Source organism: Euprymna scolopes, chromosome 23 (genome assembly GCF_053919585.1).
Source record: "Euprymna scolopes isolate OS-2025 chromosome 23, ASM5391958v1, whole genome shotgun sequence".
Taxonomy (NCBI): domain Eukaryota; kingdom Metazoa; phylum Mollusca; class Cephalopoda; order Sepiida; family Sepiolidae; genus Euprymna; species Euprymna scolopes.
Window position 1 is genome coordinate 10,156,169 of NC_136504.1, and position 13,790 is coordinate 10,169,958.

Here is a 13,790-nt window from a genome sequence, read left to right on the forward strand (position 1 = left end):
AGACGAATGAACACATTTCTAAAGAAATGGCAGAAACACTAGAGGAAGACCTCCAATCTGTAGTGGAATGGGGACAAAAGTGGTTGGTCGCGTTCAATGCTGCCAAGACTAAACTAGTTTCATTCAATAATTACAAGAAACCCTCTCTACCACCCATAGCAATGGCCAACGACTCTTTATCTGAGAGTCCATCTTTCAAACTCCTTGGCCTAACGTTCACAGGAAACATGAGTTGGAACAATTACATTGAAGGCATTGCCAGGGCCGCTGCAAGAAAGGTGGGCTCTCTCTACCGTGCTAGAAAACTACTAACACCCGAAAGTATCCTGTACCTCTATAAGGCCACCATTCGCCCATGTATGGAGTATTGCTGCCACATCTGGGCTGGTGCATCTGCTACTAGTCTCTCGCTCCTTGACAAGATTCAAAAGAGAGTTGCAAACCTGATAGGCCCTGAACTGGCATCTAAGCTTCAGCCTCTGTCCCATTGGCAAAATGTTGCATCCCTCTGCCTTTTCTACAAGTATTTTAGTGGCGAATGCTCTGACGAACTGCAATCACTTGTGCCCCCACGACGTGAGCACCCTCGACAAACCCGACAGGCTGCTAAATCCCACCCCCACACTGTAGAGATCCCTAGATGTAAAAGATCTTTTTACTCCAATAGTTTCTTCCCCAGAACCGCTAGACTCTGGAATTCCATTCCAGGTCCCTGCTTCCCCAACAGTACTGACGTGCAGAAGTTCAAGTGTAACGTCAACCGATACCTTGCTGCCCAAATCCCTACATAGTACCCCAGTAGTTGTTGCCCCTGATAGTAGCCCCCTACACCAAAGTGGCAATTGCCCTTGTTTGGGGTGAAAATGTAATAAAAAAAAAAAAAAAATTCTATCACCAGCATGTTTGCAAACTAGTACCACAGAAGCAGTTTTCCAGCAGTCAGGAAAGCAAGATTCATTAAGACATTTGTTGAAAAGTTTGGAGAGAATTGGAGCAACCTTAGCGGAGCATTTTTTAATAGTACAGCCGGGATGAGATTGGGTGCACATGCTTTTGAAGTGTCAAGGTTTTTTTATGATATCATGTACTTGAGAAGGGTTTTTTTATGATATTATGTACTTGAGAAGGGGTGATTTTCAGATAATATTGTGTGGTTTCTGTCTGTAGAGGAAAATCTGGGAGGGAGTGGATTTCTGGGTCTAAAGTACAGTTGGAGGCAACCCGACGGACAAGCAGATTAGCCTTCTTGGTTGCCGTGCAAACAACTTCAAGATTATTAGATAGTGGGGAGTTGTTGGTTGTCCATTATTGGCTACACTGTTATAGATTTTCTAGAAGTCATGAGTTTCAAATTTCTGTGCTTCAGTAAATTCTCCCTTAGCTGTGGCTATTTCCTTCTTACAATTACTTCTAGCTTCTATATACGTTTTTGCTTATTTGTACTGGATTTATGTTGGATAAATCTGCGGTGTGGATACTGTCTTTGAGCAATGCCAGCTGTACAAGTAAACCATTGGGGAGAGTGGAGTTTACTATAGAAATTATGTGTAGGAACATGTGCTTCAATTGCCGATTTCAACCATTCAGTGGTCTCATTTGCACTTTGTTCAGCAGGGAGAGAAAATATATTTCCCCATGAAGCATCTCTGATGAAATCTCCGATGGCCTCCCAGTCAGCCTTATTGTAGTACCTTGTCATTTTGAGCAGTGGTTCTTCAACTTGGGATCAAGAATTTAGGGTCATATCTATCATTATCACAGCATGATCAGTGTTCCCGAGAGGGCAATGGGCATTTGTTACACAACCCTCAGGAAGTAGTCAGAAATAGGTCCAGAAGTAAGGCTTGCTGATCCTGATGATCTGGGAGACGGGTCGGGAACGTTACTGTCTGTATCAAGGGATGGGATATAGAAAAGTTATGGATGAGCTACTAGCTGTGTAGTTAGAGAAGCCAACTACTGTAATTGACATTAAAGTCACCAAATACATGTATTTGGGTGCTAGTGTCAATGGAGAGTGCTACATCTATACTGTCAGAGACATGATTGATTAGAGTATAGTCTTGGATCGAAGGAGAGTGATAAAGAAAATATAGTTATGCTATGTTGTAAAATTAGTCTAAAGCACATGAAGGCCTGGTCACCTGATTCTAGTTTAGATTCCGTAGTAATGGTGAAGGTGTTGTGAATATAGACTTCAAGTCCGTGCATGTGTCTGTCTGAGTCCTTACAACAAAGTGGAAGATAACCAAACATGTTAAAGTAGTTAGAAGGGATGGAGGAGTACAAGTTAGTTTCACTTAATGCCAAGACGTCCGAGGAGTTTGCTAGGAGAAATAATTCTCCCTCGTCAAAGTTCTACGCTCATGGATATTTGTATATGTGAGCCTCAAGGGAGGAGGGAAAGTGTTGCTTGACTGTGTGTCTCGTTTGATCATTATTTTGGATTGAACTGTCATTTTTATAGTTTAGAGTGAAGGATATTAGGCAAAGTGGATGTGCATTGTCACCATTATGCAACACAAGTAGACCATCAGCCGACTCCTTGCCCACAGGAATATGGCCTCGGAGATGAATGCAGGGTCCCTTTCCATGCATGACATAGCACTACAACCAACTGATGATAGAGCAGCCGCTCTATGCTACCAAAGAGTTTAGGGCTCATGTACTGTCAGTCGGAATGCAGCAGCTAGCCAACTGTTAAATCAGTATTCAATAATTTTCTTCAAAACTATTTTCATTAATTAATAATTTTCTACCTATCGTTTTTTGAAATTTTTGAACATGTTCATTATTGCAGCATGACAAATAGATACCATTGGTTTTACTTGAAGTTCAATATTTCATGTAAGATGAAATTTAAGTTTATAGAAAGCAGAACAATGCAAAGGTGTGACGGATAGACGGTGTAGATGGAGCAGGTTCGTAGAAATTGAAATTAATTTATCTAAAACCGATAAATTTCCAATTTTATCTCTGACAATAGAACCCACCATGAACATTTGAAAGTTGAACACACACCTGACGAGGGAAGTCATCCTGAAATATAGCATCACGTAGAAATCATCTGATCGCCTAATGCAAGTAAGAACATACTACATGTAAAATATTTTATTTATTTGCGGACTTTTATCCTCATCTTTTATAGTTGCTGTTTAATGACGTTTGTTTGGCCAACTATTCCTCTGGCCTTCGTCAGGTTGTTAACCGTGATAGGGTAGGAATGCTGAATCTTCAACTGTATCTTCAGTAATTACTGCCTTCCATAGTTGTTGTTGTCTCACCATGTTTGGCTAACTAATCCTCTGGCCTGCTTTGGGCAGGATTGAAACTGCTATCTTCAGACAATGCTCACCTGGAACCATAGAGATTCAACGCCTCTATCCACTGCACCACAGGCAACACAATCTCATTAACATTCATTTTTTAATATCTTGATTAAACTAAACAAGTACTAGTTAATATTTAGGATATGTCAATGTGTTTTGATAAAAACTCTGCGAACATTTTATTTAATTCTCCTTTATTTTTTTTTATTTCCAGAGCGTATTCACAGCAGTGCTATTGCTTACAACATGTATGGAATCTTGTTGGAACGTCAAGGTTTGCTTTCTTTAGCAAATCAAGCTTTTGAAAAGTGAGTGTACATGAAACATTTCTGGTCATTGAATACTCTCTAACTGTTTACTATGTATGCCTGCTAACTTAGCATTTATAGCCATTTAATTTCACTCAATTTTTGTGTTAATTACCGGTAGCCTTGAGGATAAATGGTAACTTTGTGACTGTTCAAATCTCCCAAGTATCAGTAGTTATCACTTCCTACAGGTTGATAAAAGTGCTCAATAAAAGAAAAGCAAGATATATTTTTATTAATATAAACAAATTTACATATATATTTGTATTCTGTTAAAGTAGGCATTACAAAGTGGTTGGCATTTGTCTTCCAAAATAGAAATTTTAAATCTGGGGAAAAATACCCAAAATATGAGTTATTTCCCTTGCTGATTTTTATTTTCAGTTATAATAAAAAAAATTTCCATATTACCAGTCGATTGATGAAAAGAAAGTCATTTAAATTGGTTTTAAAATTTTTTTACCAAATACTCATTTAATTAAAAACTTGAAAATTTTACAAGCTATTCACATCCAATAATTCACATCCAATAATTTTGTAAATAGAAACTAAAACAACATTACTTTATGTGTCTAAATTGACTACTGACTTTATTTCTCGGCTATGTTTTCTAATTTTTCATTTTGTCATTTGTGAATGGGTGGTGGCTCTGTTTTTTGCCAATCGTGAACAATTTTAGGCTTCATCATTATTTGTCTAGCTTTTCTATTTCATTTTCATATTCTTTCAACTTCTTTATTTTCTTCTTCTCTGTCAAACTTTTTCTTCCTTTTTTTTTCTTCCACTATTTACCTTCTAAATATAATGCCAATTTTCTTTTATCTTTCTTAGAGCCATTTACGTATTGCAAATTGAAGATCCCGATTCTGAAAATTTAATGAAAGCTCGAGGAAATCTTGCACGGGTGAAATGGTAAGACTTTTCTTTTGTTTTTCATTTTTTTTTTTTTAAATTGCATTTTCACCCCAAACAAGGCACAGTGTCACTTTGATGTATGGGTTATTATCTGGAACATAAATTGCAAGGATACTATGTAGGGAGTTGAGCAGCAAAATTTCTGTTTATATTACACTTGAACTTCTGTATGTCAGTACAGTTGGGGAAACAGGAACCCGGAAAGGAATTCCAAAAGTCTAGCAGTTCTGGGAAAGAAACTATTTGAATAGAAGGCTTTCCTACATCTGGGGATCTCTACTGTGTAGAAGTGGGATTTTGCTGCTTGGTGAGTTTGTCGGGGGTATTTACGTTGAGGGAGTACAAGGGCTTGTAGTTCGTTGAAGCATCTACCATTAAAATACTTGTAAAACAGCAAAATGTCATCGATGGAACAGCAGTTGAAGCCTAGCTCACAGTCTGGGACCTATTAGGTTGGCGGCTCTTTTTTGAACCCTGTCCAGGAGTGAGAGATTAATAGCAGACGCACCAGCCCTACGTGAGTGAATCATGGTTTTGTAGAGACAGGATACTTTTAGGTGTAAGTAACTTTCTAGCACGATAGAGAGAGCCCACCTTCCTCGCATCAGCCACAGCAATGCCCTCGATGTATATGTTCCAACTCATGTTCCTTGTACACATTAAGCCAAAGAGTTTGAAGAAAGTACTTTCAGGTAATGTCTCATTAGCCATGGCTATCAGTGGTTGAGAAGGTTTCTTGTAATTATTAAAGGAAAGAAGCTTAGTCTTGACAGCATTGAATGTTAGCATCCATTTTTGTCCCCGTTCTATTACAGACAAAGTCTTTTTCTAGGGTTTCTGTCTTGGTAGTGAATATAAAACACTCAGTATTTATTCAACAAAAATGATATGGAGAAAGTATATCTGGATAGTTGAGCTCTTTGAGGTTGCCAAAAAGTTGTTTGTTTTACATGGTGATACCATTGGAGTATAGAATGGAGCAGGTGCTAGTATGATTGCAAGAGTTAGAAGTGGAAGGAGTAAGTTCTGGAAACTTCTGCCATTACTAACCAGCAGAGTGTTACTACTATTGACCACAGCATCAGGCATGTGTATGTAGCATGATGATGTATGCAAGTGATACCTGGCCAGTGAAGGTTGAAGACATAGGGTTCAATCGGTGAAATTATCACCATCTTCATTTTAACGCCCATTTTATATATTGGCATGTGTTGCCCAGCTTTTGGAAATTAACTTCCGAGTTAACCTATCTCTGGCCAGATCTTAATTTTATATTTTATCCATCCCTTTTAAGTCTATTTTTATCACTTTCTTCCATATTTTCTTTGAACCAAAACTGACAGTAAAAAAAAAAAACTATGTATGTTTATATAAAATGTATGGGCAATGCCGCGACACAGACAGCTAGTATGATATAAAGATACCTGTGCAAGCATATAACAATTTATCTCACTTTGTGATATTCATGTTTCTTTTGTTTTAACCAGTTCCATGGGTGATTGTGAGGGTGCCATAAAGCAATATGACCTCATAAAACCATTGGAAAATTTTGAAGATATCTGTGGCCTGGCACTGACGCTCTTCAAAAATGGACAATTCAAAGAATCTTACCAAGGTAAGTTTGATAAGTCAGATCTGTAGTAAAAAATAAATGAACAATTTAATGAATTAGTGAACTTAATTAATACGTTTCTGAATTTTTGAAATGAGGATTAGTATTCATATTGTTTGGATTCATCGGACTACTGTTTTCATCTTGAATGTGATTTTCGCAATGTTTCGGTCGATATAACCTCCGACCTTCTTCACATGTATCTTGTCGAACTCGGAAATTTGGACAGAATTTTGAACGGAACCCGTTATTTACTTCATGGGGATAACTTAATTAATGTTTTCGTTAACTCATCGTCATATCGTACCATGCCAATGATATAATCAGAGCAAAGCTATCTATATTTATTTTCCCCTCCGTGATGGGATGATACGTCACAAGGGTCGGAAAGTGGGATTTAAGAGCCGGCATCCTAGTGGAAGAATATTTTACCCTACAAAAAATGTCTGGACAGCTCCACTGGCAATCCCCAGTAGGGGTATCTCAGCCAATTAGCAATAAACTAACCCTTTTTGAAAAGAAGAAGGCAAAGCTTGGGAGGGTTGACCTCCTAGAACTGCACAGGACTTACATCTTCGCTTTGTTTTTTGGCAGTTGTGGAATATAGTTTCAGTCATCATTAATTCGTTTGGTGCTTATCCAGAATTTCCCCAAAATGAAAAAAATAAAAATAAAGAAAAATCTGTATGAGGTACATACCTGTGATGGAAAGAAAATATCTTAATGAAAAAAAATCATATAAATTAATCAAGTAGCTTATTTGGTCCCCCAACAAAGGAGGTATTGGACCCAGTAATTCACTCCCGTTCATCTGTTCGTTTGTTCCCACTTTTCTCAATAACCATGCCTTGGATTTTTTTTTTTAATTTTGCTCAAACATTAGTCATGGTGAAAGTAAATTTTTCACTTGTGAAGGGAGACTCCTACAGGTTCGGTTTGTTTTTAAATAAGAAAATCAAAATTTATGGCTAACTGAGGAGCAACCGTCTTTTGACGCCATTTTGAAAGCAGTTTTGAAAAACGAGAGATAACTCAACATAATTCAAAGTTGCATTGTAATGCCTACGAATTCCTATTAATTATTTAAAAATGATTTTCTTTATAAAAAATGAAATGAAATGACTTGATCAATTTACATGATTTTTGGAATACAATATTTTTTTTCTCTCACGATAACATACATCAGATTTTTTTTATTTTTCTAATATAGGAGGAATTCAAGTCCCATCTATATATATATAAAAGGCATTTTTTGTATGTCTCGAAAAGGCTTTTTTCGCCGGCGGTCCTGGGGGGGCGGGGGGTTACTATCGCTTAGAACTGTTTATATAGCCCCTAGATCATAATATGTACAATTTGCGAATGTGCATTGCATCTAGATTTATTTACGTTGATTTTTACAAAATTTCAGCCCGTCTTGTGTTCGTTCAGTTTTTTTGTATAAACCGAAACTAATTCAAAGCTAAGGCGCTGTTCCCGGCATCGCACCGGGGAACGTCCAGAAGCAATCAGCTTTGATCAATGTGAGACCAAACTCCTTATATCAGACAATTGCTATTCAATCTGGACAATGGGGAGCTGGGTTCCTTCCCCCCCTCAACATCTTAGGGAAACAACCAGACAAAGTTAGGTAAACAAACCCAAAAGCTGCCCTGCAGCAAAAGTTAAGTCCGCTACTTCTATTTGACCTCATTAATGAGGTCAAATAGAAGTAGCAGAGTTCACTTTTATTGCGGGCATGTGTCAATTTTCTGGTGCTACTAGATCAGGCTGTCTATTGGCTTCCTGAGACAAAATGTACCTACATCAATTTTCTGATTTTGTTTTCTATTCTCTTTTGTAAAACTTAATTATGTTCTGCAAAAAAAAAAAACAACAACCCCTTCCCCTTTCTTTTTTTTCTTCCTTACTTCCCAACCCCGTCGCCCCCTCCTCTTTTTTTTGCCTTGTTGGTAGGGCACTAGAATAAGCTGACTTCCCCCCTGGAGAGGGTAAAAATACCTCAATGGGGCAACCAGTTAACCATGGGTTGCTACCCGTAATGCCTTAGGATGTGATCCTGATGATTGAGCTAACCTAGACCTGGGTGCATAAAAGTCTAGGCACTGCAACACATAACTTCGGCCCTTACTTCGGCTAGACGGGCGGTCGGAGAGGCCCGATCCGACCAATCGGCCAGTCACGCCAAGCCCTAGCACTTACACCCAAAGTACCAACTACCACAACAAAGAACGAAACTTAAAGGTACTCCCACCTTTTTTTTTTTTTTTTTTTTTCCCCACTACAAAAAATAGGCAAACCAAGTAAGTGCTAGAAGGCGGTGGCAAGGGTCAATCAATTGGAAAGATCAGAACTCAACCCTCCATCTGAACAAATGTATTTTTGAAGACATATTGAACAGAAAATATAGTGCTTGAGAACTCCTATGAAAAGAGTATATCCTCCATGTAGCCCCGACATGATCAAGGCGAATGGGTTTCCCCTTTACTATGCCCCAATTTTGAACTCCGAGGTGAGTAGGGAGCGTGGTTGATGAAAAATAAATCCCAAAATCCATGGCTGATAAAAACAAATGCATCCCCCTCAAAACCCTTAAAAGAAACCATTCCTCTGACTCTGACCTCTCAAGCTCAGATGAAGAACAAAAATTCAAAACTAGAAAAACCGTTCCAACTATAGACGAAGGAAACTTCCCATGATTCTTGGTTATTGAATTAATCGAAAATAAAAAAAATTGGAAATTTATTACCTTTTCTAATAGAAAAGACATTATCCACAAAAAGTAAACCAAAAATGATAAAAAAAAACAAAAGATGGAAATCTACTAGTTGAGATAACCAATCTTAGAGATGCTCAATCTCTACTCAAAATGAAGAACTTCCATGAGTACAAGTGCAAAGTCTTTCCCCATAAAACACTAAACACTTCGAAAGGAGTAGTTCGAAGTTATGAACTATCGCTAGCAACTGAAGAAGAAATAAAAACCGAATTAGAAAAACGAGAAGTAATCAACCACATCCGCATAAACATAAAAAGAAACAATAAAATAATAACCACCAACACATACATATTAACGTTTAACAAACCAACAATACCTAAAGAAATAAAAATTGGCTACTTAAATGTAAAAGTAGACCAATATATCCCAGCTCCATTAAGATGTTTCCATTGCCAAAAATATGGACATCATAGAGAAGTCTGTAAAGGAATAAAAATGTGGAAAATGCGGCAACAAAGAGCCTGACCACACCAAAGAAAAATGCATAATTGAGGTGAAATGCGCTAACTGCAAAGATCGCCCGGTCTTCTCTAAAATATGCAAAACATAAAAAAAAGAAAGAGAAATTATAGAAGTAAAGTACAAGAAAAACACAACCTTTCCAGAAGCCAGAAAAATAGTAGAGGCGTACATGAAAGACAACATATATGCTGAAACAACAAAAAAGACAACTAAACCATGCCAGCGTAATGAAATACATGATCAATATAGGGAACTGATAAACAAATTGATTACATTAAACATTAAAGAATGGCCAGAATTTCAAAATAGCCTAAAAGAAAAAATACTCAAATCTGGGAAACAAAATAGAAATAACAAATCCAAACAAAGAAAATAATATTCCATCCACAACAGAACCATTAAAAAAATTATCACAGAAACCAACAAAACAACCACCAGAAATTAATAAAAACATAAGCAATGATAAAACAGCAAATAAAGAATGTTCTAGAAAAGAAGAAACAATAGACACTCAAAATAGATTCCAAATTCTAGAAAAAATGGAAACCGAAAACACCCTAGATAAAAAATAGAAACCAAACACAAGTAATCAAGAGGGAAAAAATGAACAAGAAGCCAAAACAGCAACATCTCAAGCAAGATCCAGATCGACGTCCAGATCCAAACAAAAAAAAGAAAAAACCCAGCAAAACACCTCACCAAAGACACAAACTCCGACAAAAGATAAACCCTCTACTTCTAAAGAGATGGAAATAGAGGAAAACTAAACAACCTCATGGATAGAAATAAAACACAACAAATTATCCAATGGAATTGTCGTGGAATAAGATCTAACTATAATGAACTTCTTATACTTATCTCACTCTTCAACCCAGCCATTGTCTGCTTACAAGAAACCTTCCTACAAAACAATAACCATTTCAAAACACCACATTTTGAACAATACAACTATTTCCATAACACAGGCCTCCGTGCTAATGGAGGCACCTCAATTCTTGTAAAGAATAACATACCTCAAAGCAATTTCTCTGTCAAAACAAATCTCCAAGCAATTACAACTCAAGTCACATTACACAAAACAATCACAAGTGCTCAATATACCTTCCTCCTCATGAACCAATAAATGAAAATGAACTAGAAAATTTAATAAAACAACTACCTCCACCATTCATTCTTCTAGGAGACTTTAACTGCCACAGTATGTTATGGGGATGTGAAGTCACAAACTCAAAAGGAAACAAAATTGAACAATTAAATTGAACAATTCAATAAAAAAAAATTAAATTGAACAATTCAATCAAAAAAATCCCACACACTTTAATCCAACAAACGGATCAACTAGTGCCATTGATCTTACCATGTGTGATCAATCAAGCTTCTTGGATTATACATGGAGCACTTACGAAGAACCCTGTGGAAGTTATCACTTCCCTTTTATAATCAATTACAATAACTCCATCCAAAACCACATACCCAGGTGAAACACAAACAAAGCCAACTGGGCTGAATTTAAAGAACTTTGTTCACTAAAATTAACAAAACATCAAATCCAAACAATAGAAGAATTCACAGAAGTACTCATAACAATAGCCAAAAAATGCACACCCAAAAATTCTCCTCCTGGAAAAAAAACAGACCATGGTTCAATCCAGAATGTAAAACGGCCATTAGACAGAGAAAGGCAGCCTTAAGAAAATTTAAAAAACAACCAACAACTTAATAGAATACAAGCACTCTTTAATTGCCATTGCTCCCAGGTCCACTGTGACCTGGAGTGGTAGTACCTGTTAGGGTCTCAACTATGGGTTGAATAGAATCCGACTTAAAAAATAAATATACTCCATTAAAAAATCCTTCCTCAAAATCACTAGATTCGGCATTAAATAACCTGAAAAAGGTTGATATGCCGCAAAACAAAAACAACCAACAAATGTGTAAATTCTGTTTTTAATACTTAAATAAATAAATTCAAACGCGTTTCAGTTGCTCTTTGTTGGCCGAGCGGGTAACGTGTCAGGTTTTTTGCACACTTTCTTTTCCACCTTCGCCTCAAGGCTTTGCGTTCGATCCGAACTACTTACCAAAACTGTTTTTTTTTTTTTAAGCCCCCCCCCCCAACACAAACACCCGGGCGATGATTTTTTTTTAAAGAAGTTTTAACATTGTTTTTTTATTTTTTTATTTAAACAGGGTATTCGCTTATTCTTTTGTTTTGATTCCCCCTCCCCGCCCAACACGCACACCTCTAAACACCCGGGCACCGCCGGGTACCCCTGCTAGTTTGTTTATATTTCTTGATTCTTAATATCGTTTCTCGTTAGATTTTGGGTAGTGGAATTGCAGCTGTTCTATATAGAGATAAGGCGAAGTAGCAAACCTTCACGTACTATCTCTGTAATCATAATTGGGAAATAATTGCTACAACATATGCTAATCTCAATGCTGAGTTTGATTTTGTTATAATAATTCCCTAAAACAGTTGTTTAAGCAATGTTAAAATATTTACATTTTTTTATTCAGTTTATAACAAAGCTTTGCAAATGACTGAGGAGTTTCGTTCTCATGTGATGACGGCTCAAGCTTTTGCGTTGCTCAATTCAGGCAATGTAACTGCGGCTCTTGAATTACTGATGAATGCGTAAGTATTTCATGTTTTTATTATATCTTTACATGTTGCTTACAAAAGATATGTCATTTTTTTGTGTTTGACTAATTAAAAGAAATTTTTATTTATTTATGAATTCCAAAAATTTATTCATTAAATTATAAGTAACAATTGATTAATAAAATGTCCTTTTTTAAAACAAATATGCAAAGTCTCATCGGATGTCTTTGTGTCATTTGTTTTTCTTTTGTCTTTTTCTTCTATTTTGGACTAGTTTGTTTGGTTTAATTGTAAGAGTATTTGTTAATGTGCCAGGAGTCCAGTGTTCAATCCATGGTCAAGTCATACCAAACATTTAAAAAAGTGTACAGGGTGGAACAATAAAATTGTCGCCCTAGAAAAAATGACATGATTCCATTTCCATTTGATGAAAAGCACTTTTCTTTTTTTGTTGCAGACCATCTACTAGTTGGCTAGTTGTTTACAAATCCCAAGAACGATAAGAGCCTTCTATCATGCCTGAAAGTGACACAATGTTCAACGAGCGAGATCAGAGACGTGCCACTGTACAACTCATGCTCTCTACTGATCTAAGTTATGACAACAGGACCATTGCCAGCACCCTCAAAATGCATCGCTGGATTGCCACGAATAACAGAGACGTGCCCAGGATGATGAAAACAAAGTTTCCAGCCACGGTTATGATCTTTGGTGTGGTTTCAAGTGAAGGTCAAATCATGCCACCTGACATCTTCGAAATCGGCTTGAAAGTCAACATGAAAGTGTACCTGGATGTGCTGAAGAGTGTGGTGATCCCTGGTGCAATCAGGTGGCCGCTGACAAATCCTGGATGTGGCAACAAGACTCTACGTCAGTCCACAAGTCCAAAGACTTCAGAAGGAATGCTATGACATTGTACCCTTCTCTCACTGGCCACCGTTCCTCCCCCACCTGAACGTGCTGGATTACTTTGAGAACATCACCAATGTGACCTTCCACAACACCAAAGCCAGCCTGATCATCACCATCCGCCAAGTATTTCCTCAGCTCCTGCCGGCACTTGTGAAAAAGACATGCTCCTAGTTCTGGACCCGTATTGACACAGTGATTGCGACTAAAGGTGGTTACATTTAAAAGATGTCAGCTCTACCACATAATTTTAAAGTAAAGCCGTAGCGTTGTTTTCTTTAGGGCGACATTTTTTATCGTTCCACTTCCTGTAGTTGACCACTTATTTTAGTTTTAGCTTTTTTTATTTGTTTTTTCTATTTTTGTTTCATGCAACTTCATTTTTTTCATTCCTGCCTTTTTTCCTTCCACTACTTACCTTCTTAATACCACCAACTCATTGAACGAGGAGTGTTATCTCCCCATGGGTGCTTTTACTTCTCCAACCATTAAAAGACTTTTATGAATGCGTCACTATTTATCAAGGCCAAGAACCACTCAAGAATAAGGATTTATGAGATGCAATGATTGTTAGTTAATGAAGAATATTTTGATTATTTATGCTGGTTTGTGACTATTATTTGGTAACATTGGACTTGAAGATGACTTTATTATCTACTATATCTTTTAGGATAATGTTGGTCAAAATCAAAAATTTTTTAAAGAATTTCAACTTTCAATTTTGATGTATTGATTTGATGCTCTTTGATAGCAATTTGTGTTTGTACCTGTGATGATGGCAATAACACTTCTGACATTATGTCTAAAATACTTATGAAACTATATATATGTATACATATACACACACACACATATATATATTTATTAATAT

At 36.9% G+C, this 13,790-nt stretch overlaps 1 protein-coding gene across 2 annotated transcripts in view; it reads left to right on the top strand.

The window, feature by feature from the left end:
* The window catches only part of LOC145245741 (tetratricopeptide repeat protein 37-like), a 155,618-nt gene that overhangs the window by 105,207 nt on the left and 36,621 nt on the right, over positions 1–13,790 (top strand). For both annotated transcript variants that reach the window (XM_080107339.1, XM_080107338.1), the window contains exons 31-34: positions 3,544–3,637; positions 4,469–4,549; positions 6,040–6,167; positions 11,926–12,043. In XM_080107339.1, the coding sequence (XP_079963465.1) occupies positions 3,544–3,637; positions 4,469–4,549; positions 6,040–6,167; positions 11,926–12,043 (421 nt within the window). The remainder of the gene's footprint in view (positions 1–3,543; positions 3,638–4,468; positions 4,550–6,039; positions 6,168–11,925; positions 12,044–13,790) is intronic.